This window comes from Canis lupus, chromosome 10 (assembly GCF_048164855.1).
Source record: "Canis lupus baileyi chromosome 10, mCanLup2.hap1, whole genome shotgun sequence".
Taxonomy (NCBI): Eukaryota; Metazoa; Chordata; class Mammalia; order Carnivora; family Canidae; genus Canis; species Canis lupus.
The window spans coordinates 51450885-51477248 of record NC_132847.1 but is presented as its reverse complement, the minus strand read 5'-3'; the positions used below and the strand labels follow the sequence as shown (position 1 = coordinate 51477248).

General features: G+C 40.6%; 3 protein-coding genes across 4 annotated transcripts; 2 read left to right on the top strand and 1 right to left on the bottom strand.

Moving 5' to 3' along the window:
* The first annotated feature begins 2247 nt into the window (after positions 1-2247).
* NDUFB6 (NADH:ubiquinone oxidoreductase subunit B6) lies at positions 2248-14225 on the top strand. Its single transcript, XM_072841619.1, has 4 exons — positions 2248-2673; positions 5942-6034; positions 10292-10336; positions 14032-14225. Exons 1-4 carry the CDS (start codon positions 2494-2496, stop codon positions 14098-14100), a joined length of 387 nt encoding a protein of 128 aa, XP_072697720.1. The 5' UTR covers positions 2248-2493; the 3' UTR covers positions 14101-14225.
* SMIM27 (small integral membrane protein 27) lies at positions 14137-15455 on the bottom strand. Its single transcript, XM_072841620.1, has 2 exons — positions 15236-15455; positions 14137-14888 (listed from the first exon to the last, which is right to left on the bottom strand). Exons 1-2 carry the CDS (start codon positions 15278-15280, stop codon positions 14781-14783), a joined length of 153 nt encoding a protein of 50 aa, XP_072697721.1. The 5' UTR covers positions 15281-15455; the 3' UTR covers positions 14137-14780.
* On the top strand, positions 15095-26364 carry TOPORS (TOP1 binding arginine/serine rich protein, E3 ubiquitin ligase). 2 transcript variants are annotated; one of them, XM_072841616.1, is made up of 3 exons: positions 15095-15281; positions 16753-16947; positions 23119-26364. In XM_072841616.1, the coding sequence occupies exons 1-3, from the start codon at positions 15279-15281 to the stop codon at positions 26050-26052; spliced, it is 3132 nt and encodes a 1043-aa protein (XP_072697717.1). In that variant the 5' UTR covers positions 15095-15278; the 3' UTR covers positions 26053-26364. The 2 variants fall into 2 exon arrangements, with proteins under 2 accessions (XP_072697717.1, XP_072697718.1); XM_072841617.1 differs by lacking the exons at positions 15095-15281; positions 16753-16947 and adding an exon at positions 17309-17627.

Genomic DNA, 26364 nt, shown 5'->3' with positions numbered 1-26364 from the left:
AATGAGTTGGTTCCCTAATACCATCCAAAAATGATCAATGGGTTGTTTTTCTTTTTTTTAACTTATTATGAACTCATGTGTGTGAACCTATTTGATATTTTCATTCCACTGAAATCATTATACTTACTGATGCTCAAATTATTTTATCTTTGACCAGAGGAAGTCTATTTAAGTTGGTTCCTGAATCCTTTTGACATGAACCTGTCTTTAAAATTTTCCCTGCTTTCTGCTAACACAAGATGTTCCTGGCTTCTTTTACATTTCTATAACTCAGACATGGAATTAGCTATTTCTCTAAAGCAGTGGTTCTCAAAGTGTGATCTGGAGACCCCTCCGAGTCCCTGTGATCCTTTCATGGGGTCTGTGAGACCAGAATTATTTTCCTACTAATACTAAGATGCTTGGCCCTTTTAAATTTTCAGTCTCTCACAAATGTATATATAGTTTCCCAAGGGCTACCTGGTGTATGATATTATGACTGAATATAGAAGTGGTTTTAAAAATTCTGCTGTCATTTATTGGCCCAGACAAAAATGTAAAATGATGGCCCTCTTCTCACAAAATAATTTTTGTTAATGGATATTTTGTTATTTTAAAATCTGTTTTAATTTCTAACGCAGTAAACATCAGTAGGTCTAACCCATGCACACAAAAGCTCTTTGGGATCCTCGATAGTTTTTAAGAGTTTAAAGAAATTTGAGAAGCAAGATGTTTGAGAACTGCAAACATTTGCAGTTCTCAGGAGTCCTGGCTCCTTCTAATGGGAAATGGTATTTAGAAATCACAATCTAGGAGCTAGATATGTTCATCGTTACTGGATTGGCCGTTGTTTTGGGGCCATTTCAATGGGCAGAGCTAGGATAAATAATAAATATGTTTAAAGATAAAATACATCATGAGTTGTTACTGAGTCTTTCGATTCAAATTCAGGACTTCAAAGTTTTTACTTAAACTCGTGCAATTTACATTTGTGTCTCGTTTCTCCTATTAAAATAATTCCAGCGTAAATGTTTATTTTCAGTGTCAGATTAATAATACCACCACTACCAACAATATAATTACCTAAAACAGTTTAAGATTCTTTTTTGGCAGTTCCTTTTTCTTTGAGGTGTCTCTCTCTATACAGATGTATAGTAATTTGATGGATTAAACTAATTGAAATGGTGTGTGTTCTGGAGGTTATGCCATGTAGCAGATCAGTTAGATTCATGTATTTTTACTTTTGATTTCTAGAGGAGATTTTGTAAATTTAATTGTTTTATAATAAAATGTTTACATTGCTTTAGACTAAATCGGTTACATTGTATATATTCAGAGACGCCTACCTTCTATCCCTGTCTCCTCTCTCCTATTCCCTTTCCTCCCCTACTGGTAGCATTTTAAAACAAAACAATAGTTTCCTTCCTTTTATTTTTAAAATATAAGCAAACATATATGTATATTTAGTATTACTACCACTCTTCTCTTTTGGGATAAAAGGTAGCATACTGGGATCCCTGGGTGGCGCAGCGGTTTGGCGCCTGCCTTTGGCCCGGGCGGTGATCCTGGAGACCCGGGATCGAATCCCACATCGGGCTCCCGGTGCATGGAGCCTGCTTCTCCCTCTGCCTGTGTCTCTGCCTCTCTCTCTCTCTGTAACTATCATGAATAAATAAATTAAAAAAAAGGTAGCATACTATATACACTTCCCTCCACTTAGTTTTCTTTCACTGAATATATTCTAGAGATCATTCCACGGTTGCATATAGAGCACCTCATTCCAGTGTTGCACCATAATTCATTCAACCAGTCCACTATTGAGGAATTTGGGGATAATCTCCAGCATCTGATTGTAAATAGTGCTTCAGTGAATATGCCTCATATTCTTTTCATATTTTTACCACCGTATCTTTGGGATAGAGTCCTCGACGCGGGATTGCTGGGTCAAAGCATGAATGTGCCAAATTCTGTTAGACATTTAGCTACTCTTTCTGCCTCCGCCGTCCAGATGAGGGAGCGGACTGAGACTGCCCAAGGTCACTTTACTAGTTACTCACACAGCTGGGGGCGTAAACTTGGAAGTACCGTCCTCCGCATTCTCCAGGTCGGGGGAAGAGGAGCACCAAGGCGGGCGAGGGGCTGAAGAATCTGCATTTGGACCTCACATTCATCGGATCACACCCTCGTCCTCCCAGGGCCGAGCACGCCACTCCGACCTGGGACCTCCCCTGCTTCCTTCTTCCGGTCACGCGGCCTCGCCTTCTCCCACAGCTAAGACGCGCCGCCACCCCGCTCGCGGGTAATCGCCGCGGAGACACTGCGCAAGCCCAGCCGCCGCGCGCAGATTGCAGCCGGGGCAGGGGCAGCGGCAGGGGCAGGAGCGTGGTGACGTCATAATGGCGCGCCGCTCCCGGCGTCCTCGCAAGGTCGCCTCGGAGCGGGGCTGGCTGCGCGCCTAAGTGACCTGACGCTGGCCGGGGACGCGCCCGGTCCTGCCTTGGTGCCGGCGGCGACATGGCGGGGTACACGCCAGACGAGAAGCTTCGTCTGCAGCAGCTCCAACAGCTGAGAAGGCGATGGCTAAAGGACCAGGAGCTGAGCCCCCGGGAGCCGGTGCTGCCCCCGCAGCGGGTGTGGCCTATGGAGAAATTTTGGAATAAGTTTTTGCGGGACCAGACCCCCTGGAAGAACGTGGTGAGTGAGGGGCCTCCCCGGCGCTGATGCTCGCGCCCTGCTGCGACCCCCAGCCTGGCTGCTGGGCGCCTCCTGCCCGTTGTGGCCACACCAGGGACTGACATCACTCTGGGCCGGCAAGGCCAGGCGGTTCCTTGGAGGAGAACCAGGTTCAACCGGGACTTAGGCTTAGCAGGTTCGCTAACTTGTCCCGAGAGTCCTGGGCTGGAAGCTCTGGAGTTCAGGAGCACTTGGAGCTTTGGCAGAGTCCTGCCCTGTCGCTGTCAAGTGTGACGAGAAGGAGGCGACTCTTTTTTTTTTTTTTTCCCCATTTGTTTTTATGGAAGTTCAGTTTGCCAACATAGAGTATAACACCCAGTGCTCATCCCATCAAGTGCCCCCCTCAGTGCCGTCACCCAGCCACCCCCGCCCCCCGCCCACCTCACGCACCCTAGGTTCGTTTCCCAGAGTTAGGAGTCTCTCATGGTTTGTCTCCCTCTAATTTTTCCCACACAGTTCCCCTCCTTTCCCTTATAATCCCTTTCGCTATTTCTCATATTCCCCATATGAGTGACACCATATAATGTTTGTCCTTCTCCGATTGGCCTACTTCACTCAGCATAACACCCTCCACTTCCATCCACATTGAAGCAAATGGTGGGTTTTCGTTGTTTCTAATGGCTGAGGAATATTCCATTGTATACATAAACCACATCTTTATCCATCATTTTTCGATGGACACCGAGGCTCCTTCCACAGTTTGGCTATTGTGGACATTGCTGCTAGAAACATCGGGGTCCAGGTGTCCCGTTGTTTCACTGCATCTGCATCTTTGGGGTAAATCCCCAGCAGTGCAATTGCTGGGTCGTAGGGCAGGTCTATTTTTAACTCTTTGAGGAACCTCCACACAGTTTTCCAGAGTGGCTGCACCAGTTCACATTCCCACCAACAGTGTAAGAGGGTTCCCCTTTCTCCACATCCTCTCCAACATTCGTGGTTTCCTGCCTTGTTAATTTTCCCCATTCTCACTGGTGTGAGGTGGTATCTCATTGTGGTTTTGATTTGTGTTTCCCTGATGGCAAGTGATGCAGAGCATTTTCTCAGGTGCTTGTTGGCCATGTCTATGTCTTCCTCTGTGAGATTTCTCCTCATGTCTTTTGCCCATTTCATGATTGGATTGTTTGTTTCTTGGGTGTTGAGTTTAATAAGTTCTTTATAGATTTTGGATACTAGCCCTTTATCTGATATGTCATTTGCAAATATCTTCTCCGATTCTGTAGGTTGTCTTTTAGTTTTGTTGGCTGTTTCTTTTGCTGTGCAGAAGCTTTTTATTAAGTCCCAATAATTCATTTTTGCTTTTGTTTCCCTTGCCTTCATAGGTGTATCTTGCAAGAAGTTGCTGTGGCCAGGTTCAAAAAGGGTGTTGCCTGTGTTCTTCTCTAGGACTTTAATGGATTCTTGTCTCACATTTAGATCTTTCATTCATTTTGAGTTTATCTTTGTGTATGGTGTAGGAGAATGGTCTGGTTTCATTCTTCTGCACGTGGCTGTCCAATTTTCTCAGCACCATTTATTGAAGAGACTGTCCTTTTTCCAGTGGATATTCTTAAAGAGGCAAATCTTTGCTTAGGTTTTGCAGAATGATAGAAGGATTCACTTGAGTGAAAATTCTGTAACTTTAGTTATTTAAGAACACCTATCTGCTTTTTAAGGTTGAGGTTATAGAGGATAACACTACACTCAACTACTAGAAGACACAAGGAGCCTCTAACTGGTCATCTAACCCCATGTGATCACCATAAAAGATGGTGGTATGCTTAATGAGTAATATTCAAGAACCACCTTTCTGAACTACCACTATGTACTTTTAACACACTGTTTAATTTAAAAGTGACATTTCTGGGCTTTACACTACAGAAAGTCACTCATTTAAGAGCTGTCTTTATTTTCAGGGTCTCTGGACATTTTCTTAGGTCATTAAATTACATCAATTTAAGTGATGAACACTCTTATCTCAAAATTGCTTTCAACAAGCCACGACATTGACTAATATAATAATGGTAGTGACACTATTAAGTAACACTTGAGTACTTACTTTCTGCCCTGCATTTTGCTGAGGGTGTGACATGTGTTACTTTATTTAATTCTTTACTTCTGTAAGGTAGAAACTACTCCAAATCCTTAATTTAAATGTGTAGTAGAAAATGAGACCTACAAAAATTGAGTGATTTATTGGTGGTCACAGAGTTAGGAGTTGAAGGAGTTCACATTGAGATCCAAGTGTATCTACTTTCTTACTGTGCTACCAAGTCTTGTGCAAATTTTTCTGAGAAAGTGGTATTAGATACTTATTTATGGTGGTAAAATTAAACTCTAATTCAACTTTGCTGTCACCTTTTGTATCCCTGACATTGTCCCTGACATTGTTGATTTTGGCAGCTACTGGTTGAAAGTGGACATCCCACCCAACAGCCAGTGGTATAAGGAAGTAAATAATTATTTTAGTCTGTTTTTCCATACTTTGAGTTAATTTTCCTTCTATAATCATATATACTATAGCACCTAGGGTCTAGTTATCCCTGGTAATATAGGTACGTTTCAGTCAAATTGGCTGCCTCATGAAGGTTCCATTTTTAGTTCTATTTTACCTTTCTTTTTAAAAATAGTGTACTTGAAAGCATCTTAAAGTGAGCTTGGAACACCTCTATCTATTCCAGTATGTAAAACGTTCTTTTTCAAGCTTTGGTGTGCTCAGGGTTGTGCCTTATACCTAGAATGGTGCAAGTGATGTTGATTGTATCTGAAATTGGTAAATTAGGGGGTTGACTTTATCTGAAAAATTCTGTAGGTTTGATTATTCTAATTAAATTGGTTAAAGTTATTTTTTCATTATTTATGCCATGTTTATCTTTAGTAAACTTATAATAAGGACATTTTAAAAAGTCTTTAAAATACATACATATATGTATATACATGTCTATGACATACATATCTATGACATACATATCTATATCTATATATATATATATCTATGAATACCTTACTGTAGCTTTGCAAAATAGTAATTGTCTTGAGCCTTGTTTGCTCTGAACTCTGTAGGTATGCCCTAGCTGGTCCTTTGTTTAATAAAAATACTTAAATGAGTGAGGTTACTTACAGACTGTAAGGAAATATATAGCAAGTAGACATTTAAAAATAATCATGAAATTATTATATCATTGATGCATTTTTTCTGCCACAAACATAAAAAAATGAGATACCTGATCATGTATGTTTCTTTTCTCCCCAGATTTACAAGGTATACCGACACAGTATCTTTGCTTTTACTCATGTACTTATACCTGCCTGGATTGTTCATTATTATATCAAATATCATGTGAATGTAAGTATGTTTTAAGTATGTATTTTTCAGAGTTATTTTTAATATTATACAAAATTATTTCCTATGTGGGCATGCCTTACCCTGCTTTACTTAGGGGAAATAATCTGCCACTTAAAACTGATTTTGAAAAATAAAAACAAACTGATTTTGAACTACTTTCAATAAAATAGTTAAGTAAAAGTTTTATTGAAACTTAAGGAAAGTGTGGTTTTTAATTTAATTTTATTTTTTTTAAGTTTTATTTATTTATTCATGAGAGACAGAGAGAGAGAGAGAGAGAGAGAGAGAGATAGGCAGAGACAGGCAGAGGGAGAAGCAGGCTCCATGCAGGGAGCCCGATGTGGGACTCGATCCTGGGACTACAGGATCATGCCCTGGGCCAAAGGCAGGTGCTAAACTGCTGAGCCACCCAGGGATCCCTGATTTTTTTTTTAATTAATCTTTATATTAGTTTATTACAACTTGAAGTGCATTTTCTCATAAAAACAATGTTTAAATGATCAGAATGAAATCAACCTCATAATACTAGTGTAAACTTGGGGTTCTAAGTAGGAAGGGAGCAAAGAATTTCTGCTCCTTTTTTGAGCATAGATATGATACAGGATAAAGTCAAAATAGACAAAGGTTATCTTTGTTATCGTCCCATTTCCCTTCCCTTCATTCTGATTTTTCACCATTTTCGTTCTTTAGAATCCAGGATGTCCAAAAGCTTGAACTTTGTCATGGGAAGATCTTGCATGTGGTGATTAAACTGAGGCAGTTGCCATATTTTAAAGTCAAGGGATAGTCTGGTATAGGTGTTGGATCCAAGGCAGGGTGAAGAAGGAGTACATTTAAGGGGGCAGTGGTGGCTGCCCAGCATGGAGTGTTGTAATCCAAACCCATTCTTATATCCAGTGAGGTTATTAGGTCCCAGGGAGAGGTGGATGTTGGGGGTGGTGGTGGTGAGTATACCTGTTTGAAGAGCAGCAGTGGTAGTAACCTGGAGTAGGATATTGGAACCTGAGCAAGGGGAAGAGGACATCTGTAAGAAGGATGGTTTGGGGCAATGATGGAGTGGCAGTCTATAGTAAGATGTCAGGACCTGAATGAGGAAGCTTTGCATTTTTCAATAAGAGAGTGAGTTGATAAAGTGCTATATTTAGGAAAACATAAAAAACATTGATATGATGGGGGTAATTGAAGGGAGGAAAGTACTGATGTGAGGTAAATCAACTAGAGACTGTTGCAGTTTAATAGATTTTAGTTGATGAGAATCTGGTTAGGGTGAAGATAGCAGAAATGAAAAAGAAGAGTGAAGCCCGAAGACTTTTTTTTTTGTATGACAAGCATCTTATTTTTAAAATTAATTTTATTTCATTAAATTGCCAGAACACATTGTTTAAGGAAGACAACTCAAGTTAAGTTGGGAATGAAACCAAAGTTCAGAGGCAGTTAATGACTATAAAATTTTTAGTCTTGGAAGTTATATACATAGGGTTTTGGAAAGGAGTAAATTTGTATAGGAGCATGTGCTGTCAGCATCAGTATTAGGGATGTCCAAGTGGACATGGCCTGTCTTCTATGTTAGAAACATGAAATTAGTGGAGGCTGGTAGGAATTAGAGTTGGAGTTTAGTGTTTTCACTTTATAAACCAACAGAAAATCTTCCTGCAACCATTAAAGAGGGCTAACAATTTATATGTCTGAGGGTCAGAGGATAGTTTGTTTCTCTTGTTAATGGGCTTGTGCAAAATTTTATATTTATTTTCACCTGCAAGTCCACAGGCTATTTCATAATCATTATATGTCTGTTATTTTTTTACTGTCTTAACATGCAAGACTCTAGAGAAGAAAAATCTATTACTACTGTAAGTGCAGTTTTTTTTTAAGATTTTATTTATTTATTCATGAGAGACAGAGGCAGAGGGAGAAGCAGGCTCCTTGTGGGGAGCCCAATGTGGGACTCGATCCCGGGACTCTGGAATCACCCCTGAGCTGAAGGTAGACACTCATCCACTGAGTCACCCAGGCAATCCAGTACAAATTTTTATTTTTTTAAATATCCAAGAGTGGTTTTTATGTTCAGAAAGAACTGTCCACAGTTACCTGGAATATAAATTAAAATTCAGTTTCAAATTTAAAAAATCTCCTTTTTTCCTATTCTTTATATTCAGTTTAAAAATTCTGTTAAATTACTTATACATCTAGTAAAATATGAGCAGTCTCCTTTGTTTGTTCTTATTATCTTTGGAGTAATTCAAGTTGAACTCTCCTAAATTCCACTTACAAATATAATCATATTCTCTTACATGTTTTAAGCTGTGTTTAGACATTTTATATTTATATGTTGAATTTTGTTTTTAAGCATTTATAGGGCAAGTTAATGACACTAGGAAGCAAAATCTTTTTAAACTTATGGTCACAAGCCTCAATCAATTATGCAATTTAACTAGAATCCTAAAACTAATCTTTTAGAACCTCTAATTGCCAGATTGATTACCTTAAACAATACAAATGTTCTAAATAACAGAATATATGGATTGTCCTGGTATTTTAAGAATTTATTAAATTTGACATCTGTTTATTCTCTAGGTTTAATCTTTATTATATCTATATTTAACTAAATTTTTCTAGAATTGGAAAAACATCTTCTAAGAGAAGTAGATTTAATAAGGTGCTGTTACTGGTTTGACAATTAGAGACTTTAATGTAGTTGCTTATCTGAGGGAGTCATACTTCCAGGAGATTTTTCCTGAGCCACAGATGGACATAATTAGCTAAAGGTTTTAATGTCAATAGAGGTCCCAAAATTTCTCCCTTACCTTATTCCTTCTCTGGATTTGGGTAGATCTGCATCCTCATTTATGTTGTAGCCAGTTTGCTTCAGTTAACACCTTTACTGACTAATTGAATTTTACATTCTAGGGACATTTCAGTGTCTTCTTGCCTCTGGCCCCAGTACTTCAAAGACATTTTAATGTATTTACATTGTATTCTGAATTTATTTCCTGCTTGTGGCTCCAGTTTGAGTCTTAAATTATGCCAATCATCTTTTAATAAAATTTTGTTCGTGTGATATCGTATGCAGATGTGTATGCTTAATAAATACATTTATTTAACAAACATTTTTGGTATCTCTTGTGTGCAAGGCACTGTTCTAAACATGGGGATATAGCAGTGAACAAAGCAGATTGAGTCTCTGCCCTCATGAAATGTTTATTCTAGTCTTGAAGACTGGCAATAAATAAGGAGGCATATAATGTTATAGGGGGTGATAATCTATAGAAGAAAAACTAAGCAGGGTAAAAGACTAGATATCTCTGGGAAAGTGCTGTTTGAAAAGAAACATAGGGCAGCCCAGGTGGCTCAGCGGTTTAGCGCCACCTTCGGCCCAGGGTGTCACCCTGGAGACCCGGGATCGAGTCCCATGTCGGGCTCCCTGCATGGAGCCTGCTCTTCCCTCTGCCTGTGTCTCTGCCTCTCTCTCTGTGTGTCTCTCTCATGAATAAATAAATAAAATATTTAAAAAAGAAAAGAAAAGAAACATAAATGAAATAAGGATATGGACCAAGCAGATATCTAAAAGAACATTTCAGGTAGAGGAATCATTTCATATAGGGGCCCCGAGGCACAAGCAGACCCAACTGATTGCACTAATAGCAAAGGAACTACTTTGGCTACAATACAGAGAGAGAGAGAGAGAGAGAGAGAGAAGATCAGATAGCCAAGGGCCAGATTGTATTGGGTCTTAGGTATCATAGCAAGGACTTTGGTTTTTGCTCTAAGAATTCTGAAACTTTGAGCAGAGGAGTGGTCCATCTTAAAAGAATCACTCTACTCTGCCATGTGGAGAGTAGACTAAGAGGGCATGTGTGGACACCAGGACACTAGTGGATAAAAGAAATGATAGAAGCTTGAATAACGGTAGTAGTACTAGGTAGTGAGAAATAGTTGGATTCATGATATAATCTCAAGATAGAAACAACAGCATCTGCTGAGGAGTCAAGGTTTTTGGTCTTTCAGACTAGGAGAATGAAAGTGCCATTTGCTGCAATAAGGAAACATTTGGGGGTGGGGGAGATTACAAGCTGGACCTGGTTAAATTTGAGATGACTACTGGTGATAGCCAAATAAAGATCTTGAGTGAACAGTTGAATGTAGGAGTCTGGAGTTTGGTGAAAGTTTGGGGCTTAAGTTAAAAATTTGGGATATGATCTATTTTATTTTAGAAGACAATCTAAAACTGTAATTAACAGAGCATTACTTTTATTGCAGGCAAAACCATATGCCATTGTTGAAAGGAAGCCCAGAATATTCCCAGTAAGTCCTAATATATCTGATTTTTCTTTTATTACTTTTCTCTCTTTTTCTCCCTAAGTGATCATTAAAGTGCTCCTTTCTCTTGTCATTATAAGTTTGTTTTGTACATTCTTGTAAAAAAAAAAAAAAAAAAAAAGGAGATACTGTAAGGCAGCAGTTACAGTTGAAAATGGGAGGTGGGCATATTTCTTTGGAAGCTGGCTGTAAAATTTAAATGACCTTTATAGTCCTAAAGTGAACTGAAGATACCAACAGTTTTTTACTGGTACCCTGTTTCATGTAGGGTTGAGGATTTAGGGCACTAGCCTGAGCAGACACTTGAGCATGTAACAGCAACTGAATTCCTCTGCTATTAATTCCAAACTGTCATTTCTAAGGGCAGTTTGACATTAACTTCTCCATTTGTGGATTTTATATCTGTTAATGTGTACTTTAAGTTTTGTGTTTGAATATGTAAGCTATTATCCTAATTTAAAGTTGAATCTTTTCAGCATTAAAAGATTACATAGTCATCAGTTGGTATTTTTACTGGTTGTTTGTGAGGTTATTATTTAAGAATAGCAAAATACAGATTAGGTTCTTGTCCTATTTCTAGTCATAGGTAGATAATGAACTACCATCAATCTTTAAGTCCTGTGACTTTAAAAAGCAAAACTCGGTGTTGGTTCTTGCTTCAATCAAATGACATGGTCTCATTAATCCATTATCATCTGCAACAGAAGGGAACTTTAGGGCAAAGCACCAAAATCTACTAACCCTTCAGGTGGACCTCTGCTTTAGGAATTAGGGGATTTCTTCTATATTTTGTAGCATATAATTGACATGTGTCAGGGCCTTGGTAGTCTCAAAATAGCAAATTATCTTACTGGTTTCACCAGTTGAGTAATTTATTTAATCTTCCATTGAAATAATTATCACTTACTTATTTTGCCATTGTGTTCAAAGGAAAAGAAAGTGAGGCTTTCTTTAGAAGACCACAGTGATCCCAAAGCATTTTGCCTAGTCCTGTATTTTTTTCGCCACTCTTCTTGTTTCTGTGCCATTGACCCTTTGAGAAACTTCCCCTGTGAGGACCTAAAGAATGCTCATTTGTACATATATTAGAATAGGATAGGCAGTAACAAACCCTCAGATCTCAGTGGCTTAACAAAACAAAGGTCTATTTCTTATTGACATCTTAGACTGATACACATCAGGTGATCTCCACAATCTTATAGTTAATGCCATCTAGCCTATGAGGCTTCCAAAGATCATGTTAAGGCAGAGTGGGTTGAACATCTCAGGAGGATTTTAAGGTCTAAGCTTGGAACTAGCTTAGTGCATCACTTCTCTTCAGATCCTATTGGCCAGAACTCATTGTCATTGTCACATAGATCTATGTGCTTTCTTTTTTTTTTTTTTTTTAAGATTTTATTTATTTATTCACGAGAGACACAGAGTCAGAGACATAGGTAGAAGGAGAACGCAAGCTCCATGCAGGGAGCCCAATGTGGGGCTCGATTCCGGGACTCCGGGATCATGCCCTGAGCTGAAGGCAGACGCTCAACCACTGATCCACCCAAGTGCCCCTCTATGTGCTTTTTTTTTAAAATATATTTCCCAGCCTACTATGCCTGGAGTCTGTGCCCCAGTCCATCCTTCTAATTACCAAATAGCTCTTCGTTTCCTTCTCCCCACACATATAATATAGTTCTTTCTCTACAGGGAAATCCGAGTCCTGTACCTTCGCTGCAACCAGCCCCAAATGCAGGATCTCCAGACATTGTACAGTAGTGTCTGCCAGGGTTAGATGTGACTTCTTTTGGAGATCTGAGGGTCAATGAACTAAGAAGGCCAGTTTAACTGTATGCCCTGTCTTCCCCTCACTGCCCCCAAACACACCCATTGCTCAGTGGTGGAATTCGGCAAGCAGTCACTAGTTCTTGGCATTCCTAAATCCCAGTGGTCAAACATCAAGGCTCCTAACCGAGTGCAGTAAGGTAGCTGAATGGGCACTGATTTTGTTTTCTGGAATACCTTTGTTCATTGTTCTTCCTGGCTCCTGGCTCTGTCCATCCAGGGTTTGGGGTTTTTGTTTTTTTTTGTTTTTTTTCTTTTTCTTGTCCATTTTCAACCCAAACTGGACAAGCCAAGATACTTCCTTCACTTATACCTCATCTTCATGTAAAAATACTGTCCATTTTCAACCTAGACCACGTCTAAAATGGATACTGGGAAGCATGTCCTTCTTAGGGTTGGATAGCCTTTAAAATCTGCCTCCTGCACACAAGGTTGAGTGCCAGAGGTTGTTTTAAGCTCAAACATTCAAAGACTTTTGTTGCCTATATGTTTATTTGATCTAATTCCCACAACAGTTGGTAATTATGTAAAGAAAAATACTTGATGGGAGTCTATTTGCTTCTAGTCAGTCTCACATGCATCTGTACTTTGTGTAATTGCCAAGTTCTCTCATTTCTTTGTACTCATACAGCTGCCTCTTTAACTCCATGGAGTTATATGGAAGATATTTGAAGAACTGGTTCAAGATCAGTCTGAACTTTGCCATAGGACAGAGTCCTTTTGTTTGGGTTTTATTGGGCTTCTGTTTCTCAATATGTCTTCATTGTTAGCTCTTAGTTTTTAGAGATTCAGAAAGTCTTATTTTCCAGTACTGCAAGGTCCTGAATTTTTTCTTCTTTCCACTTTTGTATCTCCTCTTAAATCTGCCTCTTCTTGCCTGAGCTTATATTTCTTAAAGTACATTCCCAAGGTAGCTAGTAGTAGTCAAACATACTATAACTTTTTTTTAGCTACTTCTCCCAGAACCTCAATTCATTAGACACTTTGCTTCCAAGTTACTACTGCCCCATCTTTTAGCCTCCAATTCCAGCATCCTTGCCTCCAATGTTAAGCCAGTGCCATTGGTTTGATTTTTATTACAGCAGCATTAGTACCACTTTAAGGTAATGCTAACTGTAATGCTAACTGTGTAACAAATTACTCCCCAAATGTATAATGGCTTACACACAATAAAAGTCAAGGAATGGCAAGGGTGGGGTTGGGGTTATTTCTAGTCTACCCAGTAATTCGTAAGACTGTTAGGCTCACAAAATCTGTCTAAAACACAAAGCTGAAACTAAAGCTAAGTAATTTGCCTAAAATGATACAGCTTCCTAGAGAAGGTTCCAGAATTCTCACCACTTGATTCTGGCTCCAAAGCCCATGCCCTTTCTACCATATACATTGTATCTAGGTTTGAAAAGATAACAGTGAACCAGCTACCCAGGCAAAGTTTGCATTCTGTCTCTCATATCTGAGTCAAATAGTAAACAGGTGGGAATACATTACCTCCTTCTATTGGACTGAAGCTGTTTCCTCATAACTTTTTAAGGTTTTTCCTATTTCTTGAGGCTATACAAAATAAACATTATCTCTTTATCACCTATGAAGACCACTTTCTTGCTCCTCTGGAAATTTTGAGTGAAACTTCCCCTTATACTTCCTTCACTTATACCTCACCTTCACGTATACTTTAATATTCTGAATATTGCTCATCTTTGGACAGCTTCTACTTTAAGTCTCTTTCAAAATGTGAATGCCACAACTGAACCACATTTTCCTTGTGAGATCTGACCAAGTGAAACTATCATCTCTGCAGGCAAGATTTTTTTGCTAATGCATCTTTGTTTTTTGTTTGTTTTTTGTTTTTTTTTTAGGGTGATATAATTCTGGAGACTGGAGAAGTAATTCCACCAATGAAAGAATTTCCTGATCAACATCATTGAAGATTACTTTAAGATTTCAAAGGCATACAAAAAAAATTTCAAAGGCATATGAGGCCACGTTTATTGATGCATTACTGTATTTACTGAATATATTTTCTGGAAAAGTAATAAAGTTTACTCTGAGATATGTGTGGTCTATTTCTTCACAAATATTGTACAATTTGCAACTCTTTGAGTTATTTAACAATAAGTAAAAACTGGACAAGCCAAAAAAATATGAGTGATTACCTTTTTCTGACCATTCTTGACTTGAAAAACAGGATGTAGAAAGTAGTCACATGCCAGTTTTTTTTTCTTACATGGTACTTAATCTTATGTGAAGGTATGCAACAGAATGAAATGTTGCAATAAACAAGTATAAGAACAGCAATTCCACAGACTGTTTTAAAGAAGACTGAGGCATTTTAAGAGGTACTTTAGAAGCTCTAGGTTGAAAAGCATGTCATTCCATCTATGGTCCAGTACTCAACATGCTGTCAGATCTAGGTTGGTTTGTTTTATATAAGAATGTAAAAGAAAACCTCTGTGAGAATTAGATTGGTGGTGATTATAAAGGACTACGCAAAAATAAATTTATAAGCATCGCATAATGGATTTTACTTTATATCTAGACACGTGCCAGGGAAGCATCAGGTAAAGAACTATGTGAACAGCATTAAATCCAGAGGAATTACAAATATTCATCCCCAAGATCTGTCTGGGTATTCCTTGCTTAGCTGTCGTCGTGCAGCTACTGTCGATGCATAGATGACATATCCCCAGGAGAGCAATACGACTGCGAGGAGCAACTAAAAAAATGCAAGAGAGGGAATAAAGGCCAAGAAAATTACGTAAGTGATAATTCAGTTCCCTCCCTCCCCCCGCACCGACAGGTCGCCGAGGTGGTACGTTGCTAAGGTGAGAATTACAGTGAAAAACTCGAATAAATGGGGTCCCGGAGGCAAGAACACCCTGCGCCCTTACGTAAGAAGCGGAAGAGCGTGTCTTCCAGGAAGAGGCGGAGTCGAGGTGAGAGAGTGAAAGCCTTAATACAGGAATGGATTTTGGAGTTTCTGGGCGCTGAAGAAATAGGGGGCCTTCCGCCTGCGGGCCTAGGGAGTCGACACCGTGGAGCCCCGCCAGGCCAGGGACTTACCACTGAATAAATCCAGTCCAGGGTGCGGCGACTCACTGGCTTCATGGTAAGGAGGCGGCGGCGGCCTGCGGGAACGGAGGGAAGCTGTAGGCCCTAGAGTCACCTCCGGGGCGGCGGCTGCCGAGCGGCGGCAGCCATCTTTCAGCCGGGCACGAGCGCCCGCCCCTCGCCTCCGGCAGCGTTTCCCATCAGCCCGGCCGGCCTCTTCCGCCCGGAGCTGGAGGCGGGCTCACGTGATCCGGGGGCCTAGCTCGCCGTGGGGGGACAGGGTAAAATAAAGGAGGAAACGTGTTAAAAATGGCCTTTTCCGCCACTTAGATGGGCGTGCCTTGTCAACGGGTCTTTCCGTTGCAGTGCAATATCCGTGCAAGATAATATGCCGTCGTGTGCATTTAAAAATTATTTGAAAAAAATGATCTTCATTTTAAGTATGACACGGGCTTCTAACGCCGGAGAGATGAACATTTCCACCCGCATTTCTTTCCACGTAATACAGAGAGACGTTCGCATATTCATCATTGACTTAAGAGTACCACCCACTTTTATATAACAGCGACGAGTCGTGGTGGGGAGTCCCTGTTCATTGAGCCCTTCTTCCTGAAACAAAAGTCTTGGAGAACGCAATGGCTTGTGGAAGAAATAACGTAACTGCCAATCAACAAGTGTTTTTTGAGCGCTTTTTGTGTGCTTAGGGCGGTAGCACGTGTCAAATTTCAGCCAGAGACGGCATTTTGTACGCGGGCGGTTGTAGCAAGTCCAGCTCTGCAATGTTTTGGGACGCTCTGGTGTGAGGTCTGTGGGTAGAACGGGGCAGTGGGCCGCCTTAGGCCCAGACGTTCTGTCCCTGTACATCTCAGATATCACCTAAAGAGGGCTTTAACCCGGATTCCGGGGAATGGGGAAGTGTAAAGTATTCCTTTGAGAGGAAAAAGCTTGTCTTGGGAAGATTTTAAGGCCCCGTTCTCTTAGGTAATGCCTGTTTACCCCTGGGCTGGAGTAGATTTCTTTACGAAGACCGCGTAGGACACTGCTTGGGCCCTGGCTCTGGATTCCATTCGAATCCCAGAGTTCTGTCCCCGCTGTGCAACTGGAGGCGGTCCCTTCCCCTCCAAGTAACTCCGTTCCTTTTTACACTGGAGATAATTTTAGCAACTTCTCGCAGAGTTTGGTCAGTTTTAAACGAGACCAAGCTAAGTTAGGAGCGAACGTCAAGTATCGCGCCTGTAGGCCCCGGAAACTACTGGTAACGAGAGTGATGGTGGCGGTTAGTGATTTGTGCCTGGGCGATTCTCGGAGCTTTTACGCCCGGAGTAGGGGCGGGGGCGGGGGCGGGGGGGAAGGGCCGGGGCTCGGGCGAGCATTCTAGGCCCCGCCCTCCATGCCGGCCGGCGCCTTTCTACCGCGCATGCGTTACGCACGCGGGTGTTGTGTTTTGACGCGCGGGGAGCTGCGGAGGGGGTCTCGTTTCTGCTGCCTCCCCCCAAGCTGCCATTGGTGATGAGCGCTTTACGTCACAGGGGTCGCAGCAGCCGCCGGGGTCTCCGCTGTCTCGCGAGGAGGGTGAAGCGCCCCCGCCTGCTCCGGCTCCTGAGGGCCGGCGGCGAAGTCGCCGGGTGCGCCTTCGCGGATCCTGCCGTCATCGACCTAGCTTTCTGGGCCGCCGGGAGCTTGGCTCGAGCGCGCCAGCCGGGCCTGCGCCGGTATCCTCCGAGGTGAGTGAGATTCGGAACAATGGGGCGCGGGGGTCGGGAGGGGTGGGCCGGCCGGCGCTCCGGGCCTGGGAAGAGGCCCCGGCACCGGGGAGCTGCGATCTGGGCCTGAGGGGCCGGCCGGGCCTCGGCGGGGCGGGGCGTCGGGGCGGGGCTGGCGGCGGGCGGGCCGGCGGCTCCGGTGTCGCACCTGTGGATTTGTGCCGGCGGGCGGGGGAGGGCTGCGTTTCCTAGAAGCCCTCCCGAGGGGCGCGAGCCTGGCGGTGTACTGGAAAGAGCTCGGCCTCGAGGGGGTGCGGCGGGGGGGGGTGGGGGTGGGGGTGGGGGTGGGGAGCCCGCAGCGAGCACTGCGTTCGCGTCTCCTCAGAGGTGTGCCGGAGGTTAGATCGAGCGTCCTCCTCTCACTGCCTGCCTGTAAAACGGGAGGAGCAGTGTTGTAGTTCGTGTGATTATGTAATGCACGTGGGGCTCATCTGCGGTCCTGGCCGGTGGCCGTTCTCAGCCGGAGGAGGCCACTGTCACCGTGCTGTTACACGTAGGGGGCCGGGCTCGCCTGCCTGTGGTTTCTCCGTCCTTCCAGTCAGGGCGGCTTTCCTCGCGGGCTGCCGAGTCGTAGCCTGGAAGGGGGCAGTACTGAGGTGAAGCAAACAATGCCTTAAGGGCAAAAGGGAACAGAATTTTCGGTAGGTAAATTTCAAGATTATTTAAGTTAAATTAACAGTTACCCGAGATTTAAGTTAACGGCGAAGTTTGGGTTCTTTTTTTTCTTTCTTTTTTTTTTTTTAACTGTTTTTATTGCTTGTAGTCCATGAGATTCAAAGCTGTAGTCAGCCAAAACCATCATGATTAGCTGGAATGAGTGGCTTTAGCGGGGAATGGTTCCCTAAAAGTTCTTTTTATGTCTGGTATTGGAATTAAAATTTATAAGACCTGGTTAATAGATCCTTTAAGATCCGAATGATCCTTTGGAACTGGTGATTACATTGCAGTTGAAGGAGGTACAGTGATTTCGCTAAGGTAATAAAAAGAACCCAGATTATTTTTTAATACTTGGGGTTTATTCTAGTGCATCTTATTTTGTACGCTTTTTAGCCGCCTTGCGTGGATATACGAAATGCAGTAATTATATTTAGAAAAAAAGATGATTTGTGGGCAGCCCCGGTGGCACAGCGGTTTGGCGCCGTCTGCAGCCTGGGGTGTGATCCTGGGGACCCCGGATCCAGTCCCACGTCGGCCTCCCTGCATGGAGCCTGCTTCTCCCTCTGCCTGGGTCTGCCTCTCTCTCTGTCTCTATGAATAAATAAATAAATAAATAAATAAAAATTTAAAAAAAAGATTATTTGTTATAGTTTTCCTGAGTTGTTATAATCAGCTATAGGTGATGGAAAGGACTAAAATTAACTTTATTTTCACATGGGGTAACAGTATTAAATTCTTACCCCATACTAATCATGCTAAGAGTTTACATAGAGTAATATATGCCTTCACACAACCATCTTTTCAGGCGGGCGCTAGTACTTAATCGATTTTAGAATTGAGAAATTTTAAGGTTTTGAGAAGTTAAATAATTTCCTCCAGATCACACCATTAATAAGTGGTTTTGATTTTCACCCTGGCTCTGCATTAGAATTGATATCATTCCCCTATATGTAATCACCATTTTTGAATGTCCAGTTTATAATTTAGCCTTCAGCCCTTGATTCTTCACCCCCCCCCCCAATCTATTTTCCCTAGGTAAGTATGCTTGTTAATATCTGAAATTCCCCCAAAATGTGACAGGAAGCATTCTTACCTTGTTAAAGCCAATAGGTTTAAAATTTGGGGAAGGTTTGGCTTAATCAGTGTATCCTAAAGATGATAAACTTTATTTAGAATTTGGGAGGCTTGGTTAAGGAAATAGGATCAGAAGAACTGATTTTTTCTTTATGTTTATGGAAAATTAACTTGAAGTCCCAATTCCTGGAGTGCCAGGATACAGAAACCTTATTGCAGGCTTCTAGAACCTGAAGCATTAAATCTGCCATCTGTTCCACCTTTGCTACTTAAACCTAGAATTTATAAAGAAACTAGTCATCTTAATCTGTCCCCTAGCTTGTATTATGCCTTAATTTGTATTTTTAAGGCCACTTTATGGAGATATAGTTTATATTCCATCCATAAAGTTTACCTGTTTAACGTTTGTAACCCAGTGGTTTTTAGGGTTTTTAGTATACTTAGAGAGTTGTGCAACTATAATTGAACATTTTCATCATTCCAAAAATAAACTGTGTAATCTCTCTCCCTCCCCCAGCAACCAGCAGTCTATTTCCATCTATAGATTTGCCTATTCTGGACATTTCATATAAATGGCATCATACAACATGTGGTCTTATGTGACTTTTTTTTCTCCATTTTGCCTAATGAAAAGTTTCCGTTCTTATTGTAGCATGTATCTGTTTCATCTTTTTTATTGCTCGATAATATTCCACTGTACGGGTATACCACATTCTATTTTTCTTTTCATAAGTTGGTAGGGTTGTTTCCACTTTTGAGCTTTTATGATAAATGTTGCTATGAATATTCACATGTAAGTTTTGGTATGGACAGTATGTTTTCTTGGATGGGTATTTAATTCCAGGGTCATATGGTAATTCTATTTCATTTGTATCCCAGCAAATATTTTAGCAAAAATTTTTTTAAAGTAATTTCTACACCCAGTGAGGGGCTTGAACTCATGACCCTGAGATCAAGAGTTACATGCTCTACTGGCTGAGCCAGCCAGATGCCCCATTAATAAATGTGTTAATTTTAGCATTAGTGATGCTTTTGAAGGAAAATCTCTTATTTGATGATGTATATGCATTGCCACTGTTTGATGTTTCTGATGAATACTGTTTTTTATATCTAAAGATATTACTATGAGAAATACAACTCTATTTTTTTATATCTTATGGATGTTCCTGATCATTCTTTTGCCCTATACTATACTGTTGAAGTGGTTAACAGGCTTATTATAAAACTAGGGAAGGGAAGAAAAGTTGTGTTTTTGTTTTTAAGATTTTATTTATTGGAGAGCGAGTGCATGCACAAGCAGGGCCAGAAGGAGAGGGAGAAGCAGACTCCCCGCTGAGCAGGCAGCCCCATGGGGGGCTGGGGCTCAGTCCCAAGATTCTGGGATCGTGTCCTGGGCCAAAGGCAGATGCTTAACTGGCTGAGCCACCTAAGATCCCTTCCCTTAAGATTGCATTAAAAAAAAAAAAAAATTCTACTTAGTTGAGATTTTGTTTTAAGTTTACTACCTACAAGTTTCCTTTAATAAAATGCATTCAGGGTTGTATTTTTTATGTGAACTGCAAATGTTCAGTAAACACTACAGTTTTGTATTTCCATGACACAAATCAAGGTACAATGTATTAACTTTAAATTCACCAGTCTTTTAAAAAAGTCTAATAATCTCTTTATTATATAGAAGGGCAAACTAAAAAATCTAGATTTTATTGAATGTTTCCAGTTTATAGTTTTAGGGGAAACGTGGTCAGTCCAGATTCTCTGATAACCTATCCAGTTTCTCTCCACTCTTCATTCCTTCCCCTAATGTACAGACTCTGTGATCCTAAAAATTTTTATTTTTAGGCTTTTTATTTCCTGGGAGGAAGAATAAAAATGTTAGAAGTAGGAGAAAATGCCGAGAAATTTAAATATTATTAAGGTTTAGATATATTAATGACAGTTATTATTGTATATAGTTAAATACATTAATGAAAGCAGTTTATTATAATTACATGCTGTTTAAGAGCAGTGGTGATTTCTGTATTTCTAGTCTAGAAAATAAAAGACTAGAAATATTTGGATCCCTGAAGAAACATTTGTTCAGTATTAATTGATTTCCTATTAAGTTATGTCTCTGAGAAAGTTAAGATGCCCTTAGATGAGCAAGTTTAATTTGAAATTTCTGATGAAATAGTTACATTTCACAATCATGAATTTTGTTGTGGGTTTGTTTTTGTTAGAATTTGGTATGGCCAGTTTTTTGGTTTTTTTTTTTTTAGATTTTATTTATTTATTCATGAGAGACACAGAGAGAGAGAGAGAGAGAGAGAGAGAGAGAGAGGCAGAGACACAGGCTGAGGGAGAAGCAGGCTCCATGCAGGGAGCCTGATGTGGGACTCGATCCCGGGACTCCAGGATCACACCTTGGGCTGAAGGCAGGTGCTAAACCGCTGAGCCACCTAGGGATCCATTCCCTGGCCAGTGTTTAGAAAGTTATAATTCCATTAGACTAAATTGATAGCAGTTGACCATTGATGGAACTTTCTATGATAGAGGAGGTAGAGAAAGATGAATAATAGGCCCAGGAAACCTAAAGAAAATTTTTTTTTTTTTTTTTTTAAAGATTTGATTTATTTTATTCATGAGAGACACAGAGAGAGGCAGGGACCAGGTAGAGTGAGAAGCAAGCTCCATGAAGGGAGCCCGATGTGGGACTCGATCCTGGGATGCCAGGATGACGCCCTGGGCCAAAGGCAGACTCTCAACCTCTGAGCCACCCAGTCGTCCCGAAAGAAACATTTTTAATATATACTCAATGATTAATATAGAGTGCAGCTAAAGAGTGATTTATAAGATAACCAGGCCAAAAATGTGATGCATACCAAATTTCAGCTCTGGCAAATTTGCAAGTTAATGGGTTGGGGCACCTAGGTAGCTCAGTTGGTTAAACATCCATCTGCTTTTGGCTCAGGTCATGATCCCAGCATTCTGGGATCAAGCCCCCTGTCAGGCTCTCTGCTTGGTAGGGGATCGGGGAGCCTGCTTCTCCCTCTCCATCTGCTGTTCCCCCTGCTTGTGCTTCCGTGTGCGCTGTTTCAGACAAATAAATCTTAAAAAAAAAAGGGGGGGGGTCAACATAAACTGATACATTTAAAGAAAACAAAACTAATTAAGATTCTAGTGATCCTTGTGGGGAAAAAATAACAAGGGAAGGGCACTGGAAGCATGATTTCTTTTTTTTTTTTTTTTTTTTTTTTTTTTAATTTTTATTTATTTATGATAGTCACACAGGGAGAGAGAGAGGCAGAGACATAGGCAGAGGGAGAAGCAGGCTCCATGCACCGGGAGCCTGACGTGGGATTCGATCCTGGGTCTCCAGGATCACGCCCTGGGCCAAAGGCAGGCGCCAAACCGCTGCGCCACCCAGGGATCCCTGGAAGCATGATTTCAAGAAACATTGTGGCTGCCTTTGGATTAAATAAAAAAGCTCAAAGACTTAGTAATGTAAGGAATCAGTGAGGAATTGAATATAGTAGTGTAACCATAGTATAATAATACTAACAGCAACTAATATTTACACAGCAGTTGCTAGGAGCCAGGAACTATTCTTTGGACACCTTTACATATATTATTTCATTTAGTCCTCACTAAAAGATACTCTCTCTGTGTGAAAGAATCTTCCACTAAAAACTACAGAATTGGTTTAAACAGGTAAACTTGTGGTATGCAAATTATCTCACCGTAGTTATGTTTAAAGGTATACATTCAGTATTTTACATAAATAAAGCAAGTCAGTAGTCTATATTGCTCAGGGGATATGTATGCAAGAACTAAAACAATAGATAGAAATAACACCAGCTGAGGACTGTGGTGTTTTTGGTTTTTATTTTCTAGAGGGGGATAGGAGGAGAAGATAAGGGATATTTAAAAAATATTGAAATAGCCATGAAAAAAATGTTGCTAAATCTGAGTGGTGGATACATGGGTACTTGGCAGATTGTGTGTGTGTGTATAAGTATATAAATATATATACCTTTATATATTTATATGTATATAAAATTCTTTTTGGTTAAATTCTTTTTTAAAAGAACAGAATGCTACATAATATTTGAGAGCTTCCTGGGTACCAGGCACCTTTTCTAAGGTCTTCATAAACCCTGTGATGCAGGTTCTATTATTGCTGATACATAGTCACACCACTGGTGTGAAACCAGGATTCAAACCCAGGAAATATGTGACTTTTAGAGCTTGTGTTTTAAGTACTATATGACTATGTTACACTGTCCCTTCATATTACAAGGTTAATGAGCTACTCAGCTATTTTCACCAAAGTATGTTTCACAATCATTTATTTGAATTTTTTTTTTTCAGATTTTAGTCTGTTCTTTTTTTCTGGTTACTGATGTATTTTTTTCCCTTTTACAGATAATGGCATCAGCTGCTAAGGAATTTAAAATGGACAACTTTTCACCTAAAGCTGGTACTAGCAAATTGCAACAGACAGTACCAGCTGATGCATCTCCTGATTCTAAGTGTCCTATATGTTTGGATAGATTTGATAATGTGTCTTACTTAGATCGCTGTTTACATAAGTTCTGTTTTCGCTGTGTACAGGAGTGGTCAAAAAACAAAGCTGAATGTCCACTATGTAAACAGCCCTTTGATTCTATTTTCCATTCTGTGAGGGCAGAAGATGACTTCAAGGAGTATGTCCTAAGGCCTTCATATAACGGTTCTTTTGCAACCCCTGATGTTCCACGATTTCGCTATCGTACAACTATGACAAGAGATCGAAGTGCTTCTGTTTATTCACCTAATAATACTATGAGTAGAAGAACAACAACTCCACCAGATAGTGGAGTACTATTTGAGGGGTTAGGCATTTCAACAAGACCTAGAAATGGTGAAATTCCTCAACTTATGAGACAGATTGCAGTAAGGAGGCCAACTACTGCAGATGAAAGATCTTTGCGGAAAATTCAAGAACAGGATATTATTAATTTTAGACGAACTCTTTATCGTGCTGGCGCCCGTGTTAGAAATATTGAAGATGGTGGTCGCTGCAGGGATATTTCAGCTGAATTTTTCCGTAGAAATCCAGCTTGCCTTCACAGATTAGTCCCCTGGCTAAAACGTGAACTTACAGTTCTTTTTGGAGCTCATGGATCTTTAGTGAATATTGTCCAGCACATCATCATGAGTAATGTTACTCGCTATGACTTGGAAAGTCGGGAATTTGTGTCTGACTTAAGACCATTTCTGCTTAATCGGACTGAGCATTTTATACATGAATTTATCAGTTTTGCTCGATCTCCTTTTAACATGGCAGCTTTTGACCAGCATGCTAATTATGATTGCCCTGCTCCTTCATATGAAGAAGGTAGCCATTCTGATTCTTCAGTCATAACAATATCTCCTGACGAAGCTGAGACTCAAGAGTTAGATATCAATGTAACCACTGTTAGTCAGGCACCGTGGGATGATGAAACTCCAGGGCCATCTTACTCAAGCTCAGAACAGGTACACGCTGCCATGTCTTCCCTTTTAAATACTTCTGATAGTTCAGATGAAGAACTTGTAACAGGAAGAGCCACATCTCAGATACAAGGAGTACAAACTAATGAAGACCTCAATAATGACAGTGATTCTTCTTCAGATAATTGTGTCATTGTTGGGTTTGTTAAACCACTAGCTGAGAGGACCCCAGAACTTGTTGAACTGTCCTCTGATTCTGAGGAGTTAGGCTCTTATGAGAAAATGGAGACTGTGAAGACACAAGAACAGTCTTATAGTTCTGGTGATAGTGATGTTAGTAGATGCTCATCTCCACACTCTGTCCTTGGAAAGGATGAGCAAATAAATAAAGGTCATTGTGGTTCTGGTAAAAGAATCAAGTCAAAGAAAGAAGAGAAGCACTCTACATCATTGTCATCTCCCAGAGACCTGAGCTCGTCTATCAGAGGAGACAGGGTGTATTCCCCATATAACCGTAGACACAGGAGGAGGGGAAGATCAAGAAGTTCAGATTCTCGTTCCCAGAGTAGAAGTGGGCATGATCAGAAGAGTCGTAGAAAGCATCATGGGAAGAAAAGGATGAAAAGCAAAAGGTCTAGGAGCAGGGAGAGTAGCAGAGCTAGAGGTAGAAGAGACAAGAAGAGATCAAGAACCAGAGACAGCAGTTGGTCAAGAAGAAGCCAGACTCTCTCTCTCAGTAGTGAAAGCACAAGCAGATCAAGATCTCGTAGCAGTGATCATGGTAAAAGAAGATCACGGAGCAGAAATAGAGATCGTTATTATTTAAGAAATAATTATGGAAGCAGGTATAAGTGGGAGTATACTTACTATAGTAGAAACAAGGACAGGGATGGCTATGAATCATCTTATAGGAGGAGGACTCTGTCCAGAGCTCATTATTCCAGACAATCTTCAAGTCCAGAATTTAGAATTCAGTCCTTTTCTGAAAGAACAAATGCTAGGAAAAAAAATAATCACAGTGAAAGGAAGTATTACTACTATGAAAGGCACAGATCAAGAAGCCTGTCCAGTAATAGATCAAAAACTGCATCTACAGGGCCTGACTGGGTAAGAAATGAAAAGCCCGGAGGGAAACGAAAATACAAAACACGGCATTTGGAGGGTACTAATGAAGTGGCTCAACCTTCTCGTGAGTTTGCTTCTAAAGTAAAGGAAAGTCATTACCAAAAGTCCTCATCAAAATTGGATGGCAACCACAAAAATGAGAGTGACAGCTTTTCAGACAGCCGATCATCAGACAGAGAGACAAAACACAAAAGGAGAAAAAGGAGGACCCGGAGCCTAAGTGTAGAGATAGTTTATGAAGGCAAAGCTACTGATACAACTAGGCATCATAAAAAGAAAAAGAAGAAGCACAAGAAGAAGCATAAGAAACATCATGGGGACAATGGTTCACGTTCGCCAGTTGTAATTACCATTGACAGTGATAGTGATAAGGATTCTGAAGTAAAGGAGGATACAGAATGTGACAATAGTGGTCCTCAGGACCCTCTACAAAATGAGTTTTTGCCTCCTCCCTTGGAACCATTTGAAGCTAAAGATGTAGTTACAATAGAAGATGAATTTGGCATCCTAGACAAGGAGTGTAATATTTCCACACTTAATGACAACTTGAATAATGCCAACAAAACTGTGGATGATATTCCACCCCAGGCAGCTTCGGTTGAACAAACTCTTGATGTAAGAGAAGAGAGTACTTTTGCCTCTGATTTGGAGAACCAGCCCAGTAATGTTGCTATTCACACTGAGCCATCAAGGCAGTTGCCGTCTCCACGGACATCGTTAATGTCAGTATCTCTTGGTAGAGACCACGATATGTCTTAAAACTGCCAAAGCATCTCATTGAGAATTCTGATGGTATAAAAAAAAAACAAAAAACAAAAAGAACAGTGTCATCTACTGCAGTCTATTTAAAGATGACTTTTGGTGAAAACTCTTAGCCCCTTAAAAATATTTTAAGTAATTTTTTTTTGTGTTAAAAATTTGTAAAAATCATTATTTGTTCAAAAAGTATGTATGTCCCACCCTCAGAGATATGCACTTTTAAGTGAGGAAAATGATATTGCTAGCAGTTTATTTAAAACTTGGGATCCTTTTTAAATAAAAAAATATAAATTTTAGAAGTTATTTCATAAA